General features: G+C 34.7%; 1 protein-coding gene across 1 annotated transcript in view; it reads left to right on the forward strand.

Annotated features, from left to right (window-relative positions):
* The window catches only part of COL24A1 (collagen type XXIV alpha 1 chain), a 412,921-nt gene that overhangs the window by 142,480 nt on the left and 257,382 nt on the right, over positions 1-13,059 (forward strand). Inside the window, exons 18-22 of the mRNA XM_082408071.1 lie at positions 2,592-2,645; positions 2,722-2,766; positions 3,014-3,067; positions 3,344-3,397; positions 8,126-8,179. Coding sequence (XP_082264197.1) covers positions 2,592-2,645; positions 2,722-2,766; positions 3,014-3,067; positions 3,344-3,397; positions 8,126-8,179 — 261 coding nt within the window. The remainder of the gene's footprint in view (positions 1-2,591; positions 2,646-2,721; positions 2,767-3,013; positions 3,068-3,343; positions 3,398-8,125; positions 8,180-13,059) is intronic.

Consider the following 13,059-nt stretch of genomic DNA (forward strand, 5'->3'; position numbering starts at 1 on the left):
TGGTGAGTTTTGGGGTATCTGTGGACTTAGTATGACTTTAGGTGGCCTCTCTGCTAGTGGGTGGGGTTGTGTTCTGGTCTTGCTGGTTGTTTGGCATGGTGCATCCAGCACTGGAGCTTGCTGGCTGTTGGTTGGAGTTGGGTCTTAGGGTTTAGATGGAGATCTCTGGGAGAGCTCTCACCGAGTGATATTACTTGGGGCCAGGAGGTCTCTGGTGGTCCAATGTCCTGTTCTCGGTTCTCCCACCTTGGAGGCTCAGACCTGACACCTGGCTGGAGCACCAAGACCCTGCCACCCACATGGGTCGGAAGAAAAGGAAGAAAAAAGAAGGAAAAAAAAAGAAAAATACACGAACAATAGAACCCCAAACCAAATGGTAAAAGCAAAACTAAACAGACAAAATCACACCAATAAACATACACACTCATAAGAAGAAAACAAACAACAGCAACAACAAAAAACGAACAGTCAGAACCCTAGGACAAATGGTAAAAGCAAACCTAAATAGACAAAATCATACAAAGAAACATACACATACACACTATAGACCAGGGCTTCAGAATATTTGGTCCTTTTCCAGACTTCTCTCTGTTCCTCTGTGAAAGGACTTCAAGGTCATTTTGCTTAGACTTTGATTCTCAGCCTGCAATGGAATCACGTGGGAATCTTGAACCGATGCTGGGCCTCACTGGGGAGGAATCAAATCAGAAAATCTGGGGTGAGGCCTGGCATGAAACTGCTTTAAAGCTTCCCACCCAACTCCACCAGTCTCCGGAGGCGAGAGCCCTGTATTTTTTAAACTATCATAAGTTTTAAAGCTATGAACTTTGAATAAACTAGCCACTGTAATTATAAGAATAATTATTTCCTATTGATAGAATTTGTCAATGATGTATTAATACTGCATATCTGTTCATTAAATTGGGAAGTATTACTCTGCCTCTCGCAGTCTCATGTATTTCAGGCTTACACATGTTGGAAATAATTTATCGTAGTTATATTTCACAGACTTTAAGACTCACCCCAAAGTAAAGATGTCGTATTTTCCATTCTGAAATTAGTAATATATAAATGTGGACTGTTAGAAATGTGCCGTTATGTCAGGACGTAGACCTCTGGAAATCACTGTTTTAAATTTATTTTTAAAGTTGATTACTTCCTCCAGTGTTCATTCCATAGTTTATTTCAAAACAATTATGTGCCAGTTATTATGTTGGGTCAGAGATATAAAAAAATGAATAAAACATGCTTCTGCTCTCACATAATGCACAGATTAGGGAAACAGAAAAAAGAAAACCAAAAACCAAAAACAAGGCAGTATACTCAGTACGGTAAGCAGAAGGACATTCCAGTAGTGGTAACTGTATCTTCAAAGGGTTGGAGCATGTGGTAAGGGAGAGCATGTTCTGAGGCTAGAACACAGCCCATTGTGTCTAAAATGTTGGGTTTGGAGGAAGAAGAAGTCAAAGGGGAGTAGGGATGAATGGAAGGACATGAGACTGAAAGGGTTGATGGAAAACTAGTAGTAAGGGCCTGGGATGCTATCCTAAGAAATTTGGATTACAACTAAAAAGGGCAACATTTTCATCATTGTTGCAAATACACCCTTAAAAGTTCCTTAACATTTGGAAAGCATGAAATGGAGGTTTAAAGCAACTCGGTATTTGAAGATGAAGGATGATACATTAGCCAGGCACAGAGAGGTTGCAAGAGAAAGAAGGAAAATGAAGGCATCAAGAACACAAAAATTTAGTGGGCTCCAAACAATCAAGAGATTTCCACTATTTTTAAAATTTTTACTTTCAAAAACCCTTATAGTTGTCCTTTACATTCTAAGAAAGAAGTTTTTCTAGGTCTGTTGCTTGCAGGAGATGATAGTGGTAGTTAATGTTTTTGAGTAATCTTGCTTTGGAGCATTAAATTGAAAACCTTGACCTTGGTATCTATGTCTCTTTCATGTTTGTTTCCTCAACACTACTACACAACACTACAATGTTTGATACATATTATGCTCAATAAATATTAAATGATGAATGAATGAGAGAAACCCAGAAGAGCAGAGCTTTTTGTTTACTACTCGGTTCCCTAAAATTATGGTAAATTTTATTGTCTGCAAGTTGTAAATCATGAGATAAAATCATTGGAATGCCTGGCACATAGTAACTGCCCAATAAACGTTTGCTGAATAAATGGGTGAAAGAAAAATCTAAGACAATCAAATGAAGTATTTATTGAATACTTCCTGGGAACATGGCACTAAAGTATTTCCCCTATCATCAAGATATTATCTCTCTGGAGAAATACTTCAAAATGAATGCTGTGGGTAGTAAGTATTATAGGAGCTCAAGGAAGGGAAGGAGGCTCGTGGACAAGATCAGTATGAGTAGGCTTCAGGAAACAGGATAGACCTCATTAAAATTTGAATGATTGGTATGATTAATAAATGTGAAAAGGAAAAGAAGTTATTGAAGAGTAAGGCATGTGTGGGAGCTTAGTGAGATGAACCATTCTGGGTTAATTAAGTTTACCATGTTCTCTTTTTAATTCTAGTTGGGTGCTCAAGGATGGCTTTCTTTCTTATTGCTTTTCAGGGCAGTGTTGGCCCTATGGGACCAGTTGGACCTTCTGGAATCCCTGGCCCAATGGTATGTTTCTATTTTTATAATGGATATTTCACTTTGAATTTTCTATGATGTCACAAAGTATCACTTTCTTTTTTAGGGTCTTTCGGGGAATAAGGGCCTACCTGGAATCAAAGGTGATAAGGTGATTTAAATATTTACATTGTCATAGAGATGATTTCTTATCACATTTACTTTTCTTTTGAATCCACACAACTTATAAAGTACTTGTTTTAAAAAATATGGGATCTAATCTGTACTATCAATTATATAATTTTTCTCAAAAGTAGGAAAAATAGAGAAATTATTCTTGTATAACTAGTATTTGCCTTCTTATAATATTGCCACATTTGCATTGCTTAAGTGTCTTCACGTGAAATTGTGCTCTCCAGGGTGAACAAGGCATTGTGGGAGAGCTAGGAGAACCAGGGTATCCTGGAGACAAGGTAATGTTTTTACCGTTAATTTTATATAAATACAACAAAAAGCAGTGAAAATGTATAAATTCTTTAAAAAGAAAGGAGTACTGATTATTTTAATCATTGATTATATTTTTTTTAGGATATGGTATCAATATGGTTTTACAAGTCTTATTTAAAACAGTTTTCTCAATTATTTTAGAATAATTCCATGAATTTTTTTAGTAAATTTGTAAATAGAGGCATATCTGCCTTCTGTCGTAGAATAGTTTTTCTCTTCACTGTACTGTTCTTTTCTTTTAGGGCGCTAGGGGTTTTCCTGGACCACCAGGGATGAGAGGAAAGCCAGGACCTTCAGTAGGTTTGAACTTTTGGTTTGCTTTTTCTGATTTATGGACTACACACTATGGCATGAGTCTGGATACCTGTTGTTGTTTGTGGAATGTAAGAAGTAGGATGTAAGACTACCAGTATGGCGTTTTCTCTCCACTTTTAGAATATAGCTAATCCTTGAAGTTTTTAGCTCACATTCCATAGATTATTGGATCTCACCCTCCTCACCCCACCCCATCCCAGGCCAAAGCCAAATTTCTGTGAGCCTTAAAGATCTTGGTTGATCTATAATAGACAGTATTTAAACTAAGCAGTAGATTTTAAGTCAGAAAATATAAGGCACCTTAAATAATATTTTAATTTATCCAGATATCTGTTTCATTAAGGAAACATTTGGAAGAAAAAATAGCATGTCACACTCTCTTATGGGCCCAAATATTCTAGTTCCTTGTCTTCTTTTAACCTTTGACCATCAATTAATTGAAATAAAAGGATACCGTGTATTGTAGTTAACTTGAAGCCCAAGAAACCATAAAACTAAAGTTACTGAATAATTAAAAACATTTAAATGAAAAATGGTTAAAACATGAGTTAAAGGTATTTATCTGCATATTAAAAATCATAATAATTATTATAGCTAACATTTACTGAGCGCTTACAAAGTGCCAGGTGCTCTTCTAAGGTCTATACGTCTAATTTAATCCTTAAAACAATCATATGAAGTTGGGACTATTTTTTTTTTTTAATTAATTAATTAATTTATTTATTTATTTTTATTTTTGGCTGTGTTGGGTCTTCGTTTCTGTGCGAGGGCTTTCTCCAGTTGTGGCGAGCGGGGGCCACTCTTCATCGCGGTGCACGGGCCTCTCGCTATCGCGGCCTCTCTTGTTGCGGAGCACAGGCTCCAGACGCGCAGGCTCAGTAGTTGTGGCTCACGGGCCTAGTTGCTCCGCGGCATGTGGGATCTTCCCAGACCAGGGCTCGAACCCGTGTCCCCTGCATTGGCAGGCAGATTCTCAACCACTGCGCCACCAGGGAAGCCCCGAGAAGTTGGGACTATTATTATTCCTATTTTACCAGTTAGGGGAACTGAGACACAGAGAGTTAACTAACTTGCCCAAGGTCCCATAGTTAGTTAGTAGCCACCTGGGAAAACCTAGGAAAACACATATGTCGGAGCCCATGCACTTAGCCACTGTGCCATAGTGTTTTAGGCTTTAACGTTTTAAGATTGCTTTAGGGTTTTAATATTGATTACAACTCTGTGAAGGTGATTGTAGATACAAAAAATTAGATACAAAATCATAATTTATTAATATAACATTATAAAAGGGTGTTGTTTTCCCGAGCAATTCATCGTGTTCCCTCTAACTCCACCCTCTCATCTTTGGATTGTTTATTTTTGCATCAAAGGAAGCAGCATTAAGTTACATAACTTTACATACACCATTCTTTATGACTTCTAACAGTGACAGCACTTCATATACATTTCCCAGGAATTATTTAATCCAAAGGACAATTGTTGGCATTATTTAGCTAATGACATATTGGTGGTGAGTTTTGCCTTAACTAGTTTTCACTCAGTCAGCCATCTACCCAGACTTGTGCCGTGGTGTTGAATTTCAGAAGGGGCACGAGTATAGGTCAAGATAACAAAAAGCTTCTATTTTTCGAGGATGATTCTAGACCACGTAAAAGGGACTTTCAATATCTGCAGTGATTGACCCTTCTTATATCTTATATCTTCATTTTTTTCTAATGTGAGGGTTTTCTAACTTTTGATAATAATAAAAGAAAATGGTATGACACATTTTCTAAGGTCAATACTAAGTAATAAATAATTGATATTATTCTCTTACACTTTGTAATTAATTACTTGAAAAACTAGAGTCAAATATCATGCTTATATAAGGTAAACCTTTTTAATGTCTTCCTTACTCTTTGATTCAATTTATATTGATAACATGTTTATTGGGGTGGGAGGGGGCGGAAGTCGCTGGTCTGAATAACATGTAGATTTTAGTTCCAGCCCTGACACTGACCTGCTGTGACCTTGGACATTTAACCACCATGGTATCCAGTTTCTCGTGTTTAAAATGAGAGTCAGGCTATATCATATGTAAGGTTCCTTGCAGCTCTGTGACTCTTTAATCCTCTCTTAGTAATAATGCTTACCAACGTTGCTCTAGTCTAAGCTAAAGCAAAGACAGCCTGTTTTACCTTTAGCACATTGTCTTAAAACCTTACATTTTTTTTTTTTCCTGGAATCACCAGAAACTCTAATGTGGTTCTTTAAGGCAGTGATGCAGGGAACATGAAATGGTGAGCGTGAGGCTTTTGCTTGCTCGTGTTATACCTTTTTTGTACTATTCTAATAAAAATATTTTAAAGTCAGCAGGGATTAGTTTGGTAGGAAACAGTTGGCTATTTTTTATTATTTTTTTTTAATCAAATCTTCGAAATATACATATTTTGGACTGAAGATAGGATAGAGACTTATGAATTAATATTTATGAGATGGCCTTGCCTTTAGACTTTCACTTTATTTATCACTTGTTTCTATCTTATTGTTAGAAAAAATTGTAGTTGTTTGACTTTCCTTGTTATGGAAGGAGACACCTGTTGAATGAAAAATTACATATACAATATCAGTAATCATATTAAAAATAAATTATACAAGTTGCTGCCTATCTAAATCATTTGTTTACTATCATGCAAAGAATGCCAAAGTCATAAGAATGTCTTTCTTATTTTATATCTCCTACTTTTGGTTTTCTGTTATCTAAAATGCTGGTGTCACTGTTACTGTTTCCAAATGAATCTATGTTATAACATAAAAGAATGTTTTCAAGATAAAAGAATGTCCTGATCCAGAAGGTTTTTAACATTCTGGAATAGGGAAGCTTTTACACTGCAAGTATTTAAAAACTAGAGGAAATTACCAATCTGAAGTTGTTAAGAAATATTATTTTTTTAAAAAGAGAAAATAAATACAATTATGTCCTTTCCATTTTTTTTTTAGCTAGAAGTTGCTGTCATTTGTAGAAGTTTATTTTTAATCATTATTCAATTCTCTAGAAGTTACTTGAAAACTCAGTTTATAATTTATAAAGGAGAATTGACATTCAAGGAAACTTGCCATTGAAGTTTTTCAAAATGAAAATTTTTTCTGAAGGATGAATAAAATTATTCCACAATTTATGTTTTTAAATATCAGGTTGTCAATCAACTTTTCTGAAAACAGAGGCCTAGTGTATGCTGATTTTTCCTCAAGCTTGTAAATTTAGTGTCTTGTTTAGATTTTGCCACTAGAGGGCCTCAGTGAGAACTTCATCTCTATCTCTTGGAGGTAATATTCATTTTAAGAATTTGACTCCCTTAGATACTGATTATGATGGCGTATGATGGATTATAATTTTGTTTATTTAGGGGAACTTCAGTGAACTTCACATAATACTTTATTACTTTTCTCTAGATTTGATTGCAGTAGTTGTATTGTGTACTGTTTAAGTCCAAATACTCTAGCACTCTATGAGACTGAATTTAGTACATGTGGAAAACTGTGCTTTACTTCTTGGAAAGTGGATAAACCCATATTATACATAAAAGTTTATGTATAAGAAATGCAAGCAATTTTTTGTATTCTGAGACCTATTTAAGTCAAATTTGAAGCTCACATAGAAATTTAATATGACAGAAATAATGAATTCAATATTTTTTATGAAAACAAGGGTATCAGACTACCGGCCTTCCCTGTTCTGTAGTTTCCTCTCTTGAGAGCATCACAGCCCTCTCTAGTAGCAGGCTTTTACCCACTTCTCTTTCCTCGGACTTCTTCTCCAGCCCTGATTTCACATTGTTAGCCTGAATGTCAGAAAATGGCTGCAGAGTTATTGAAACTGAATCCTCAGAAGTTTAGTTAAAGGATTAAAGCAATCTAGGAATTCTAGGTATCATCCAGGAGAGGAGAGAGGATGTGAAGGGAAGGATTAATGGTTATAAAATTGATTAACATTTAATGAGTACTTTCTATATGCTAGACACTGTGCTTAACACTTATACATTTATTGTCTCATTTAATCCTTAAAATGACTCTGTAAGAATGTTACTACTGTTGTTATTATTCCTGTTTTATTGGTGAGAAAACTGAGGCTGAGAGAGATTAAGCAACAAGGATTTAAATCCAGGTGATTCTTAATTACAAAATCAGGCCCCTTATAGTTATCAAAGGAGAAAGGAATTTTCAGAGACAATCTGAGGACCCTGGCTATTTATGGAAACAGTTCTTCATCTAGAGTTCCCTACTTTGTTAAGTCAAACTTTACTGTCTTATCTCTGGGTAACACATACCCACACACACAATTTTTTTCCTTGATTTGATTTCTATTAGTTTGTTTGTATCCCTAACATTTAGGAGTAAATATGTATATATATATATATGTGTGTGTGTGTGTGTTTGTGTGTGTGTGTATATATATATATGTGTGTGTGTGTGTATATATATATATGGACACATATCTCTATATAATAAGTTTTCTACAATGATGATGGTTATAAATTAAGTCTTTCTAAATAGTCATTAAAACTTCGGCATATTATTATATATTGAGTGTTGTTTGCCAGAAAGTCATTACAACTTTGTGTGGCATAATATATTTAGTGCTTTTTGCTTACCATATGTTTCCTTTTTAAATCATATTTATTAAATTAATGTTTATACTTTGATTTCTCCCACACACCCCCACGTTTTAGGGCCAAACAGGTAACCCAGGACCCCAAGGACCATCTGGCTCTCGAGGACCAGAGGTAAAATGTTGGTGGGAATATAATTAATTTAAATAAATATAGAAATTAAGCTTGGTTAGTAAAACATGCTTTTACATAATAGGTTTAAGAAAGATTCTCTTTAAAGTTTATATCTTTGAAAATAGTTTGGACTAAATTTTTTCTGTTATGTCAGGAGGTTTGCAACAGTGATCTCTAGAAAATAGAAAAGGTATTAGCTACATTACATTCCTGGTTAGGTCACAGCTGATTTATTTGTTCTGCACAACGACTACTAATAACACATGCTTGGAGCTTGAAATCAAATTTCAGGACCTAAACGCCATTGAATTTTTAACGCAGAATGCTTCCAATTTTTTAATATGCATATATCATTTGGATCTCATATTCTAGAATAAATGCAATTAAGTCTGTAGCACATATATCAGATTTGCTTGTATATTTGAAATTCTTACTTTGGCTTAATGCTTGATGTAGAGGGGCTTTTTCTTTTCTTAAGACTACATAGGACATGAGCTTCTGAGATGAAACATCTAAGTTTTTTTAAAAAAACATCATTTTATAAGTCAAAGATATACTACATAGAGATAAAGCTTCTGAAACTCACCCTAGTTCAAAAATATAAACCAAAGCATACGCATACATAAACATATAAATACACATTCACATCTGATCCAGAGTCATAGATGCAGCATTAACAGTGAGAAAGTGAATTTGGCTTCACAATAAATAAATCAGAGCAGTAAAGTCCCCATAGTGTCAAAGCAGTAGGCAGAGTTTCTAGGAATAGTACTGTCCTGGTGCTTTCTCCCTCTCTTTGTACACTGTAAGGTCTATTTCTTATTCCACAGCTGTCTTTCGGGGTTGGCTGATTTCTTTAGCAAATACCTGTTCTTACTCATTGTCTAATTTAAAAACATATTGGATGTTGATAGTTCAAAAATCTAAAAAACTACATTGTATCTAGTTTCAATAATAGAGAGGTAATAGGAGGTAAAATACAGCAATGTATTCATGTCATCATTCTGGGAAGAAGGAAATTGTTTTGAGTAATAAAAATGATTATTAACAGACAAAGTAGTAATTAACAGATAAATATAAGTTTATCTCTTTTATGAGCCCACATTCATTTAATCATTTGTCATGAAAACCTTCCTGGAATGAATCATATTTACCTGTGTTCTCATACTGAGGATACAGAACCTACTTTATCTTTTATTATCTTTAAAAGTTAATTTTATGAACATAGATTATTCTGTTGTAATTTTAGTTACAGATGGTATGTGTCCTAGGAAGGACTGTGTCACCTCCTTGTTATCAATATGGTTTTGGATCGTTTTCTTCTTTTATATAAAGCCAGGTTAAAGGATGCATGGGCCATGTTTTTACTTATTACTTGATATTCCAAAAATTTTTTTTCCTCTGTTGCCTTTGAGATTTTATGATTTGCAGTCATGATTCAAAACATTGCCTCATTGTCTTTGACTCCCGCAAGGTAGTAAGCCCTAACCTATGCCCATTCTTCCTCCTTACCTATTTTAAATTTTTTGATGGGGCTGAAGATGTAACCTGTATTCTCTCAATAATTAGTGCTAGGTTGTTTTGGGAAATGGGGCCTAATCCAAAGATCATAACTTCTTCTTGATCATAAGTATATAATATGTAGGATATCATATATGAGGCAACAGCTCTATTTAAATACTTCTTGACATTAGGCTTTTAATAGAATTATATGTCTAAGAATTTAAAATAGCATGTTTAACAGTATATCAAGCCTGAAAAGTTTCTACTTGCACAGTAGATGAATTTTCTCAGGTAAAGGATCTTATATGTTGTGCTGTATTTTGACTTTATCCTGTAGTCAGTGATCAAAGATTTTTAATCAAAGGAATGAACTTATCAGACATGCATTTCAACATATAAGTGGTAGGAGGAATAAAGATAAAAGAGAAGGAGAGAGGGAGAGATGACAGGACTAAGGCTGCTTGGGAGTATAATGCAAGGCCAGGGGATTAATGATGAGGGCCTGTAATAATAGAGAGGAAAGGGTGGCTTCAAGAAATAATTAGGAAATATAATTCACAGCAGTTGAATCACTCACTTCAGTTCATTCAGCTTGTGTGAGAGAGGAATAAAAGACAAATATAATAATTTTTGCTTGAACAGTTATGTAGAATGTAGATCACCATTCTAAAAAAAGAGAATAAAAAAGAAGGAGGAAGATACTCAGGGTGGGTGGAGATAAAGCTTTGGTTTTGATTTTGTTAGGGCTGAAGTGCCTATAGGACATACAGGAAATTAGTCTCATAAGTGTATAGAAAATTGTAGACCTGACACTCAGAAGAGTGAACTAGAGATACATGTTTGTATAGTCATCCCCATAAAGGTATTAGATGACACAATTGTAATAGGTGAAATAATTTAGGCTTTATAAAACAAGGTTCGAAAATACTACACCTGGACCCTCAACTCCAGAAGGCTATATTCTCTGTTTACAGTGCAATTAAGTTTTAAATTGACAGTATTAAGAGCAGTAAAATAAACTTTGGTAACTTAAAAACATTATGAGAAGAAAAAAATCACAATGGAAATTAGAAAATATTTAGAATTAAGTAACAAATCACTATAAAATCTAGTGTTGTACCTAAAGCAGCACCTAGAGGGAAATTCACAGATGTCAGTGCATTTCTCTAAAAAGCAAGGAAGATCAAGAATAATAAATAAGTTATGCATAGCACAAGTGTAGGGATTTGTTTTAAAAGGAAAAAGATGTTGAAAGAGGTCAAATAGGATAGAGTCTGTGTTCTCTGTAAGTAGGAGACTAAATCCCAAGAGTGGGAGAAAGGTGTGCATGCAGAAGGAGGGCGCTCGAAGAGTTCTGTGAGGACTAAGCAGGGAAGGGAACCAGGGACTAGTAACAATTTCTGACTTGTGTTAAAAACTCAGCTGAGGCTGAAAAACGTTTTCCCCAAAATATAGCCACAAAGTTCAGTACAGTTCATTAGAACCGAATTGCAAACTTGAGTCTCAACTTTCTACTGAGCAAAACAATGAAACATGGTCAGTTATATGCTTTTCTTCTCCCTTAGATAAAAACATATCACTTGTACAAAAGAAGGGCAACAATTCATGGTATTATGTGATTTCCATATTTGAGTATAGATTGCTATCATAATGTCAAAGTACAATCCAGTAAAAGTAATCCTATTAGAGGCCAAAATGATGGTCCTAGGTATATACTTCTGTGATAGCTTTTGTTAATTATTGGGTGATGAAAGGCTTAAGTTAATATCTGGAAAGTACAGTGCTTTTGGGATATCTTCTGAATGAGAATTGAGGAGTTAGCCTGAGCACCTTGAGCAAATGACTTGGAGTTTTTTTATTGTGAATATTGTGATATATATGTTTAATTTTATCTTTTCCTAAATGACTTATCAATTGTCCCAGAACCATTTGTTAAGCAATTTGTCTTTGCTTCAGTGGTTTTAAGATGCCACCCCCATCATATAGTAAATTTCCATGGTTATTGGGTCTATGTCTGGACTTTGTTTTCTATTTCACTTGAATGGTTGTCTATTCCTGTGCAATTGTCACATTATTTTAATGATAGAAGCTTTATGGTATTTTTTAACTTTATTGAGAAATAACTGGGGATAATCGACCAATATAATTGCATATATAAAAGTGTACAATGTTATGATTTGATATACATTGTGGAATTATTACCAAGATCAAATAACACATCCATCACCTCACATAGTTAATTCTTTTAAATTTTTTTTAAAAATCTTATTGGACTATAGTTGATTTACTATGTTCCATTAGTTTCAGGTGTACAGCAAAGTGAATCAGTTATATATATATCTCTCCACTGTTTTTCCCTGTGCTATACAGTAGGTCCTTATTAGTTGTCTGTTTTACATATAGTAATGTGTATATGTCAATCCCAATCTCCCAGTTTATCCCTCCCCACTTTTCCCCCAGGTAACCATAAGATTGTTTTCTACACCTGTGACTCTATTTCTGTTTTGTAAATAAGTTCATTTGTACCATTTTTTTAGATTCCACATATAAGCGATATCATACGATATTTGTCCTTCTCTGACTTACTGCCCTCAGTATGACAATCTCTAGGTCCATCCCTGTCACTGCAACTGGCATTATTTTGTTCTTTTTAATGACTCAGTAATATTCCATTGTATATTTGTACCACATCTTTATCCATTCATGCATATGTAGATGGACATTTAGGTTGCTTCCATGTCCTGGCTATTGTAAATAGTGCTGCAGCGAACATTGGGGTGCATGTATCTTTTCGAATTATGGTTTTCTTCAGGTATATGCCCAGAAGTGGGATTGCTGGATCATATGGTAGCTCTATTTTTAGTTTTTTAAGGAACATCCATACTGTTCTCCATAGTGACTGTACCAATTTACATTCCAGCCAACAGTGTAGAAGGGTTCCCTTTTCTCTACACCCTCTCCAGCATTTGTTGTTTATAGATTTTTTTGATGATGGCCATTCTCACTGGTGTGAGGTGATACCTCATTGTAGTTTTGATTTGCATTTCTCTAATAACTAGTTATATTGAGCATCTTTTCATGTGCTTTTTGGCCATCTGTATGTCTTCTTTGGAGAAATGTCTATTTAGATCTTCCATCCATTTTTTTGATTGGGCTGGGTTTTTTTTGTTGTTATTGAGCTGCATGAGCTGTTTGTGTGTTTTGGAGATTAATCCCTTGTCAGTTGCTTCGTTTGCAAATATTTTCTCCCATTCTGAGGGTTGTCTTTTTGTTTTGTTATGGTTTCCTTTGCTGTGCAATAAATTTTTGGTGGTGAGAATGCTTAAGATCTACTCTTAGCAGCCTTCAAGTATATAATACATATTTTTTTTAACTAT

This window comes from Balaenoptera borealis (assembly GCF_965194805.1).
Source record: "Balaenoptera borealis genome assembly, chromosome: 1".
NCBI classification, from domain to species: Eukaryota; Metazoa; Chordata; class Mammalia; order Artiodactyla; family Balaenopteridae; genus Balaenoptera; species Balaenoptera borealis.